Genomic DNA, 10,105 nt, shown 5'->3' with positions numbered 1-10,105 from the left:
ACCTCTGTGTGCTCTGTGAACAGGGGTTACACCTGAGCTGCTGTGTGCTCTATGAACAGGGGTTTGCATCCCTCTGTGTGCTCTTTGAACAAATATGAACCCCAAATATTTGCCTGAACATCCTTCACAGCGGGTTTGGGCCCAGCAGCCAAAATGCCCCAGCAAACCTTCCATCCCCAGCCCAGCCATGCTGGAGGCTGGTGACAATCCCAGAGCATCCCTGCCTGGCCAGGGTCACCTGGAGATGATCCCTGCCTGTCCAGGATCAGCTGGAGATCCCTGCCTGTCCAGGGTCACCTGGAGATCCCTGCCCATCCAGGATCAGCTGGAGATCCCTGCCTGTCCAGGGTCACCTGGAGATCCCTGCCTGTTCAGGATCAGCTCCAGATCAGTGCTGGAGCTCTGGGAGCAGCCCAGCGGGGCGGGCAGCATGGCCCAGGCTGGCAGAGCCTTCACCCCAGCACGGGCTGAGGATGCTCGGGGTGGAGGCGCTGCCAGGATCCCTCCAATCCCGCTGAGCCCGCTCGGAAAGCTCCCCCTGGACACGCTGGGCTTGGCAGGAGGATGGATCTGCCTTCCCCAGCCCAGCTCCGAGCCAGGGGCTGCAATGGATGAGCTCCAGCAGGCTGTGCCTGCTCCTCTGTGCCTGCTCCTCCTGTCCCTGCTCTCCTGTCCCTGCTCCTCTGAGCCTGCTTCTCCTGTCCCTGCTCCTCCTGTCCCTGCTCTCCTGTCCCTTCTCCTCTGTGCCCGCTCCTCCTGAGCCTGCTCCTTCTGTCCCTGCTCCTCTACCCCTGCTCCTCCTGAGCCTGTTCCTCTGTCCCTGCTCCTCTGTGTCTGCTCCTCTGTCCCTTCTCCTCTGTCCCTGCTCCTGTCCCTGCTCTCCTGTCCCTGCTCCTCTGTGCCTGTTCCTCTATCCCTGCTCTCCTGTCCTTGCTCTGCTGTCCCTGCTCTCCTGTCCCTGCTCCTCCGGGCCGCTCGGATGCCGCAGGAGGAGCCGGCATCCCCTCCCGCTCCCATCCAACAGCCACCGCATGCCGGCACAGAGCATCCAAAATCCGGCCGGGAGAGGAGGGAAGGGCAGGGCAGGGGGGAGGAACAGCAAACCCGGCACCTTTGGCGCTTCTAGAAGGAGCAAGAGCAACAAAAGCCATTCACGGGGAAAAAATAGCGCGGGGAGAAGGAGAGCCTGGGGAGATGCAAATCCGGGAGAGCAGCAGCCAGCCCACGGTGGGACAGGAGCCAAGGCTGCGGAGCAAGGGCCGGAGCCGCGGGGATGCCCCCAAAGGCCGGGGGGAGCCAAGGCTGCGATCCTGGGCTCGTTCTGCACACCCGGGGCTGGCACACGCGTGTGCACACCTGCGGCTGCGGGAGGGGATGCTGGGCACACGCGCGCACCGAGCGGCAGAGATTTGTTAAAAATATCGCGATTATTAGTTAAAAAGAGAGAAGGAAGGGGGGGAAAAATGAAAAACAGAGCGAGAGAAAAGGGGGAGGGGAGCAGGGAAGGGGGAGGGAAGGGCATCGCGTCACGGGAGAGATTTCCTTATTGGGACTCCCTAGCCTACATCCTGAGTCCATATATGGGCATTTACGTCACGGCAGCCTCACTGGGGACTCCAGAAATGGCTGCGGCGGAAGGTCGGAGCAGCCCCGCTCCCGCTATAAAGGGGGCGGCGGGGAGGGAGCGCCGGGTGTCCGCTCGGGCTGCGCCGCCGCCGCCGCCGGGCCCTGCCTGCGCCCCCCGCCCGGGCCCTGCCCCCGCAGCGCCCCCGCAGCGCCCGGGCCCCCCGCCCCAGCACCCCCCGCACCCCTCAGCATCACCTGCAGGGTCCCCGGCACCTGCCCCGGGCACCCCTCGCACCGGCCCGGGCTCGCCGAGCGTGGCCCGGCTCATCCCCGAGCATCCCCGGGATCGGGGCGGGCGCCCCGAGCGCTCCCAGCTCATCCCGGGCTCGCCCCGAGCATCCCCGGGCTCGCCTGCAGCGTCTCCCGCCTCGCCCCTGAGCAGCCAGCGGCTCTCCCCGGGCATTCCCCGGCTCATCCCGGGCTCCTCCCGGCTCTCCCCGAGCATCCCCGGCTCGTCCCAGCCCGGCCCCCCCGCTCCGGCCGCGTCTCCAGGGAAGATGCTCAACGTTATGGATTTCTCCTGCCCGGATCCGCTTTACTCCAAGTACGAGGAGAGCTGCGAGATGAAAACCGGAGACCTGCAGGGCTTGGGGCAGCCCGAGCAGCAACTTCTGGCAGAGGCCGATTTCCTTGGAGGTAAGGGCGGGCGGGAGCCGGGCAGGGATGAGGGACCCCGCTGGGAATGATCGCCGCATGCAGGAGCCGGGAACCTGCCCCTCCTCCGCCCTCAGCCCTGCCTGCGGGTGCAGCGGCCCCGCGAGCTCAGGGCGGGGGTCCTGAGGGTCCCGGGGGGGAGGGGGGTGAGCCCAGGGCTCCCTGAGCGGTTTCGGGGACGGAGACCTCGGAGTGACGCAAGAGCTCCCGCTGCTCCCGCATCCCGCCCCCGGCCCCGCGTGCCTGCAGCCCTCTCACCGCCGTCCCCTCTGTTCCCCAGGTGAGCTGCTGGGTGTCCCCGGCAGCGGCGGGGCCGTGGATTACTCCCTGCTGGGCAGCCAGCCCTCCCCTTCCCTCAGCTACACCGGCAGCTTCTTCATCAAGGCGGTACCGGAGCACCCGCAGGACCAGGAATCCCTCTTCAACCTGATGTCGGGCATCCTGGGCATCTCCCCCTTCGCCTCCTCCGAGGGCCACCAGAGGCACCTGGACGCTCTTTACCCCTGTCCCGAGGTGGCTCCGAGCCAGCTGGACCTGTACCCGTCGTGCCAGCCCGAGATGAGCGGGTCCAGCCCGGCCCCGTTCCCGGAGCCGGGCTACGGCGCCTTCCCCGCGGCCGAGGGCGCTCAGCCCCTGCCGGGAAACACCTCCCAGTGCTTCTTCCAGCCCAAGCTCCTGGACAGCAAGCAGGACGTCAAGCTGTCCTCCGCCTCCCCGCCCCTGGACAAGTTCAAAGGCGCCTGTGCCCAGTGGGAGCCGCTCTCCCAGCAGCACCAGGCCTACCTGCCCGCCGCCTTCCCCTCTCCCGAGGGCTTCCCGGCCCCCGAGAGCAGCCAGGGGCTGTTCCCCGCGCTGGGCTCCAAGATGGAGAGCGTCTTGTCCGTCAGCTGCCAACCGGAGCTCGGCAGCCTGGCGGAGGACGCCGCCTGCTTCGGAGCCCATCTGGGCTTCGGCTGCGAGCCAGAGAACTTCCCGGCCCGCGGGGACTTCGCCGACAGCAAGATCCACGCCCTGCCCACGCCGCTGATGCCGGACTTCGACGCCTCCTTGGCCCAGCCCGAGGTGCTGCCGGGCCTGCTGGGCTCGGCCGAGCTGCTCCATCCTCACCCGTCTCCCTCCGTGCCGCCCCCGGAGTTCCTGGGCCCGGCCCCGCCGCTGCCCTCGCTGCTGCCCCCCGGCCCTGCCGCGCTGGCCGAGCCCAAGAAGAAGGCTCGGCGCAGCAAGTGCTCCTCCAAGTGCTTCTGCCCCAAGCCCCACGAGAAGGCGTTCGCCTGCCCGGTGGAGAACTGCGTCCGCAGCTTCGCCCGCTCCGACGAGCTCAACCGGCACCTGCGCATCCACACGGGCCACAAGCCCTTCCAGTGCCGCATCTGCCTGCGCAACTTCAGCCGCAGCGACCACCTCACCACGCACATCCGCACGCACACGGGCGAGAAGCCCTTCTCGTGCGACACCTGCGGCCGCCGCTTCGCCCGCTCGGACGAGAAGAAGCGGCACAGCAAGGTGCACCTCAAGCAGAAGGCGCGGAGCGAGGAGAAGCTCAAGGGCTTGGGTTTCTTCTCGGTGGGGCTCTCGTTCGGCCCGCTCTGAGCGCGGCCCGAGCGCGGCCAGCGGCGTTGCCGAGGTGCCCGAGCTCTCACGGAGAGCCGGGATGGGCCGGGGGTCCCTCCCGGGCGGCCCCAGAGAGGCGGCGGCGGAGCCGGGCCGGGCCCAGGGAGGCGAGGCGGAGCTCCCGGCGGGGACCGCAGCGGAGCCGCCCCGGAGCGCGGCACTGAGCCATCCCACAGCCCCTGTTCCGAGGAGGGCAACGGGGAGCCCCTGGACAGACGGACAGACGGACAGAGATCGCCACCGACGGGGTGCGCTGGACACTCGGCGCTGGGAGCGCCCCGCTGGGATTTCTTTCCCCAGGGCAGCGCTTCCCAGGATGTTCCTGCCTGGAGATTTCCCGGCCGGCACGGTCGGGGCTGCGGCTGCTCCCGTCCTTTCTCCCCAGGGAGAGAGAACCCGCCGGGCTCTGGCAAACGGTGCTAACAGGCCCTTGGGAAAGGTGATTTCAGTACTATTATTATTATTATTATTATTATTATTATTATGTTTGTAAAAAGAAAAGGCCTCTATCAGGAATATTTCAAATTTGTGTCTATTTTTCTAATTAAAGATTCGAGCTGATCCAAGCCCTCGCTGGGGTTGCCCTCTGCCTTTCCATCCTTTCCATTTCCGTTGGGTTTTTGACCTTTGCTGCTGCTGCATTTTGGGAAAAAAAAATGGTGCTTCCATAATTAGCAAGGAGAAAAAAATCCATCAGTGCAGAGAGCTCCTGAGCGTCCCCAGACCGCGGGTGGGGCTCATCCCGGGAGGAGGGCTCCATCCCGGGCCAGAGCAGGGATCCCTGGGCTGGGTCTCCCTCCAGACACAGGACGTGGCTCTGGGATGTTCTGATGGGGCTGGTCCTGGAGGAATCTGCTCCTCTCCCCTGGGGCCCCCAAAGGCCAGCCCAGAGCCCCCGTTCTGGGATCCTGGCTCCCGTGGGATGTGGATGTCCCACACTTCACCCTCAGGGAATGGGATGAGGTCCCCGTTCCCCATTTCCAGCCTGGCCCAGCCCCAGGGTTGGAGAGATCCAGGCAGGCAGGATGGGAAGCCCTGCACAAGGAGAGGCTGTTTGTCCCTCCCTTTTGGGATTTTAGATGGTCGAGGGATGCTGGTTCCCCTCTCCGGGAATGGCTCAGGAGACGCTGCTGCAGCCAGGAATGTCCCTCCCATGAAGAACCTCCCTCCTGTGGTGGTTAAAAATCAGTCACAATCCCGAAATCCCACAATCCCGCCCTTCCAGGGGAGGTGCTCGATGGGGCACGCCGAGCTTTGGCTAATCTCGTTCATCGGGAGAAGATGCGGTGGGATGGAGGCAGCAGGGCCAGGGCCATTGTCATGGATGCTCAGGTGATTTAGGGGTGATGCTCCTTTGCTGGCAGCGGGAGGGGAGGGGCACAGCTGCGAGCTGCTCTTTCCCTTTCTGATGGATTTTGTCTCCTCCAGCAGCCCTGGAGGGGGGATCTGCCCCCCAGCCACATCATGAAGGAGACAGGGGTAACCCTGTTTTATTACCTCATGCCCCTCATCCCTTTGTCTGCATGTGGGCTGCAGCATTCCGGGGCTAAACACCTGTAATCCCAGAAAATCCAGGGTCCCAGGTGTCCCAGGTAAAATCCAGTGTCCAAGTAATCCCAGCAGAACCCAGTGTCCCAGGTGTCCCAGGTAAAATCCAGTGTCCCAGTAATCCCAGAAAATCCAGGGTCCCAGGCATCCCAGAAAATCCAGTGTCCCAGGTGTCCCAGCAGAACCCAGTGTCCCAGGTATCCCAGGTAAAATCCAGTGTCCCAGGTGTCCCAGCAGAACCCAGTGTCCCAGTAATCCCAGCAGAACCCAGTGTCCCAGTAACCCCAGTAGAACCCAGTGTCCCAGCGGAACCCAGGGTCCCAGGTGTCCCAGTAGAACTCAGTATCCCAGGTAAAATCCAGTGTCCCAGGTGTCCCAGCAGAATCTGAGCTTCCATGGGCTGTGGAGGCCTTGTGGAGCTGGGGTGGAAGTTGGGCAGGCCATGGTGGGGTTGGTAGCAGAGATGGGATGTGGGAAGGGGCCAGGAGGAAACCTGACTAAGGGGGATATCTCGAATTTTCCCTCAGATGTATCCCTAAGTTCTCACACCCCAATAGCACCCAAGGGTGCTGGTGGCCCTCGGGTGAGCCCTCCCAGGGTGTGGGAGCCCAATCCTGAGCCAGGACCACTCCAAGGGGTGCAGGTGACCCCAAACACCTGGGAAAACCTTTTCTGGGGGGGCAGCCCAGCTTTATGGTCAATAAGGGGCCCAGGTTTCCTTTGGGAGGAGCTGGGCTGGGCTGGGCCCTCTCTGGGGATGCAGGATCCTGCTGGGCAGCAGAGCCGAGCTCTCCCTGCACCTCTGGCCATCAATGATGCACGAGGCCTTGATTAATACCCCTCAGGAGAACATCCATAATTGATGGGAGCCTGGAGCCCTGCAGAGGCACCGCTCCAGCCTTGGCCCTCTGCTCCTCTGGCAGCGCTGCCAGGGAGGTGGGAGGGATGGGGCACAGCCCAGAGCCATTCCAGAGCCTCCCCAGAGCCTCCCCAGAGCCACCCCACACACCCCAGAGCCACCCCAGAGCCACCCCACACACCCCAGAGCCTCCCCAGAGCCACCCCAGAGCCACCCCACACACCCCAGAGCCACCCCACACACCCCAGAGCCTCCCCAGAGCCACCCCAGAGCCACCCCACACACCCCAGAGCCACCCCAGAGCCATTCCAGAGCCTCCCCAGAGCCACCCCACACACCCCAGGGCCACCCCACACACCCCACACACCCCACAGCCTCTGGGGCAGGTGCTCTGGGCTGGGCTGGCACTGGGCACGCGTGCAGGGGGACAGCAGCAGTGTCACCTTGGGTCCCAGGGGATGGGACACCCTCCTGACCCCGTGTCAGCAGCACCCTGGGCCCGGCATTGCCATCCCCTGTGCCCACCCCGTGCCCGCCTCAGAGAAGGAACATGGCAGTGCTGGATGCCTTTGGCACAGGCACCAGGCTGAGGGGCTCAGGAGCTGGATCAGGACCAAGCCAGGCTTAAACCAGAGCGCTCAGGGACCAGCTGGGCATGGAGCCAAAAGGGGATGCTCATGACTGAGCCAGGACCAAGGCAGGGATTAACCAGGGCAGCCTTGGAGCAGAGCGGGACCAAGGCAGGGATTAACCAGGACAGCCTTGGAGCCAAGCAGGACCAAGGCAGGGATTAACCAGGACAGCCTTGGAGCCAAGCAGGACCAAGCTGGGAACCAGCCCAGGGTGACCGCAGGGGGGCTGGACTGGGACCAGAGCAGGGGCTTGGGGACCACCCAGGGACCAAACTGGGGCATTCAGGGACCAGAGCAGGACCAAGCTGGAAACCAGCCCAGGGTACTCAGAGACTGGACCAGGACCAAGGCAGGGACTAAGCCAGGATTAAGCCAGGGACACAATCAGGACCAAGGCAGGGACCAAGCCAGGGTGTCAGGGACACAATCAGGACCAAGGCAGAATACTCAGGGACTCAATGGGGATCAAGCTAGGGATGAGGACAGGGTGATCAGGGACTGTCCTGGGACCAAGCCCGTGTCCTGGCACCTGTGCCCAGCCTGGGATGGGGCAGGAGCAGTGCAGGTGCCCAGGCTGGGCCCCAAACCAGTGCTGCAATCCCGGGAGGATGCCCTGGGGGATACCACCTGAGGGCTGCCAGGGGCGATGGGCACAGGGGATCCGGGGGCTGCCAGGGGCATGGGCACAGGGGATCCGGGGGCTGCCAGGGGCGATGGGCACAGGGGTCCGGGCCGGGGGCTGCCATGGCAGCCGGGCCCGCCGTGTTCGTGGGGAGACAGGCAGAGGGAGCTGTGCGGGAGGAACCGGCAGCGAGCAGCCCCGGCTCCGGCTGCAGGGGAGGAGGCGGCTGCCGGCGCTCGCCCTCCGCCTCCCTCCGTCCCTGCATCCTCCCTCGCCGTGCTGAGCCCCCAGCGCCCCGGGCACCCGCCATCCCCAGGGTGCCCAGCACCCTCCCAGCACCCCGCCGGGGCCTTCAGCCTCGGCTTCCTTCCTTCCTCCTCCTCCTCCGCGTCCTCCTCCTCCCCCCCACCCCGCAGCCACCACCCTCCCTCCCTCCTTCCCTCCCTCCTTCCCCGGGGCCTGCCTGGCATGGAGCTGCTGGCCGCGGGGAGCATCCCCGGTGCCCCGCATCCCCGTGGCCGCATCCCCCGTGCCCCGCATCCCCCCGCCCCGGCGCAGCGCTGAGCCGCCCGCAGCCGCCTCCTTTGTGCGGCGGAGCGGCTGTGCGGGCTCCGGCCCCCACCCCGCAGCCCCCGGCTCGGGGCTGGCCCGCGGGCGAGCGGGAGAGATGCTGCCCTGGCCGGAGCAGCCCAGCGCCGGAGGTCGGCGGCCAGAAGCAGGTACGGGGCGGCAGGGGATGGGATGGAGCGGCGATGGTGCCCTGGGAGGCGGCGGCTCGTCCCCAGGATGCTCCTCACCCAGGGCCCCCGGGAGCAGCGGGACGCGGCGGGGACAAAGCCGCTGCCAGGCTGTGAGGACGGACCCGCCGCTCCCTGCTCCAGGGGCTGGGGGGGAAAAAAACCCATCCGGATTTTCATGCCCACCTCCCCCGGACCCTCTGTGCCTCAGCCCCTCGCCCACCACGGTGCTCCCACCCCGCTGGAGCGCGGGGAAAGATGGGGACCGGCGGCACGGGCAGCGTCCTCCATCCAGCCCGGTATCTCCATCCAGCCCGGCATCATCATCCACCCCGGCATCCCCCTCCATCCACCCCGGCATCCCCCTCCATCCACCCCGGCATCGCTCTCCATCCACCCCGGCATCGCTCTCCATCCACCCCGGCATCGCCCCGCTCCCGCAGCAGCCCCACACCTCTCCTGTCCATCCCCTCCCTCTCCAGCCAGGCAGGGAGCTGCCTGCCGGTGGTATTTCGGGGCTGGGTGGGCAGAGGAGCGTTGAACAATGCCCGGGAAGGCAGGCAGGCTCCATGATGGAGGGCAGGTAGCAGCCCGGGGATGCTGCAGTCCCGGCGGCGTTTCCCGGCTCCGGATGCCCGTGGGGTTTATTAGCGTGCTAACGACTGCACGAACCATCCCCTCAAATCCCGGCTGTTGCCGTGGAGATGGGAGCGAGGCGAGGTTTGCGGCCGGGGTAGGACCTGCCCAGCCCCAGGAGCGCTTCCCGATCCACCCGGGCCGATGCCGCCGTGGATTTCGGCCGGGAAATTCGGGCTGAGGCTGCTCGGGTGCCCCAGGAGAGGAGGGCAGGGACCCAGGCCCGCGGCAGCACGGCACCATTCCCGGTCCCTGCGCTGGAAAAGCGCTTTCTCATCCCCCGGAGCTGCCGGCCGTGCTTTGTGCTCGCCGCGGTTCGGGTTCCGGCCGGGCCGGGCCGGTGCTGGGGTTGATGTGGGAGGGTGTGTTTGGTGACGGCCCCAAAACGCAGCCAAGCGGGTCACACACCCTCCCGGCTCATCCCGGGTTTATTTCTGGCGTGGATTTCTCGCCTTTGCTGATTTTTGCCTTAAAAAATGGTTTCCCAGCCTCGTGGCCTGGTTGTCCCTCTGAGGGGATGCTGAGCCACCAGGGATGCTGCCCTGGGACCAGCAGGGGTGGATGGAGGTTCCGTGCCAGTTCAGGGCTCGCCAACTGGTGGTTGTGGGATGCAGGAGGGCCCTGAGGGCTTTTAGGGTGGTGGGATATATCCCCCTTTGTGGGATATTGCAGAGGGATGAGCTGGGGTTGCTGCCACCCACGGGTGCCCTGGGTGTTCTGGGGTAAAAGCATCACAGTTTTCATGTTTGAATGACAAATGAATGAAAAATGAAAGTATTGTGCCCTGGGGTGTGTTTGTGCCCTCCAGGCTGGAGGGGACCTCAGCAGCCTCCTGGGGTGGATTTTCACTGGCTTGTCCCCTTTCACAGGGGTGTGTTCTCCCCACTGATGTCGTGTGGAGGATTTTGTGAGTAGGGGGTGAACCAGGTCTCACAGGGACCCTCACCCACCAGGCAGGAGAGGCCACCATGTCCCATGCATCAGACAGCCCAGGGATGGGTGAGAACTCTAGGGGATGGATCCCATTCCAGGCTCCATGGGCTGATCCAGCAGGAGAGGGTTGGCCTTCTCTTGGAGAAGGGGGATCCCAACTCCTGCTCCTGGCGTTGGACACGGGGCCCTTGGGGACCCCTGATGCTGCAGGGGCTCATTGGGCGGTGGTTGGGCAAGAGAGCCAAAG

The 10,105-nt window shown here is 65.6% G+C and overlaps 1 protein-coding gene across 1 annotated transcript; it reads left to right on the top strand.

Moving 5' to 3' along the window:
- Nucleotides 1-1,608: 1,608 nt before the first annotated feature.
- EGR4 (early growth response 4) lies at nt 1,609-4,457 on the top strand. The gene is made up of 2 exons (XM_071455813.1): nt 1,609-2,262; nt 2,561-4,457. Exons 1-2 carry the CDS (start codon nt 1,623-1,625, stop codon nt 3,868-3,870), a joined length of 1,950 nt encoding a protein of 649 aa, XP_071311914.1. The 5' UTR covers nt 1,609-1,622; the 3' UTR covers nt 3,871-4,457.
- Nucleotides 4,458-10,105: the final 5,648 nt, after the last annotated feature.

The sequence above is a fragment of the Agelaius tricolor genome, unplaced genomic scaffold (genome assembly GCF_023055355.1).
Source record: "Agelaius tricolor isolate 1412-34295 unplaced genomic scaffold, bAgeTri1.0.p SCAF_54, whole genome shotgun sequence".
NCBI lineage: Eukaryota > Metazoa > Chordata > Aves > Passeriformes > Icteridae > Agelaius > Agelaius tricolor.
The sequence above is the reverse complement of the archived record's forward strand: the minus strand, read 5'-3'. Positions and strand labels throughout refer to the sequence as shown.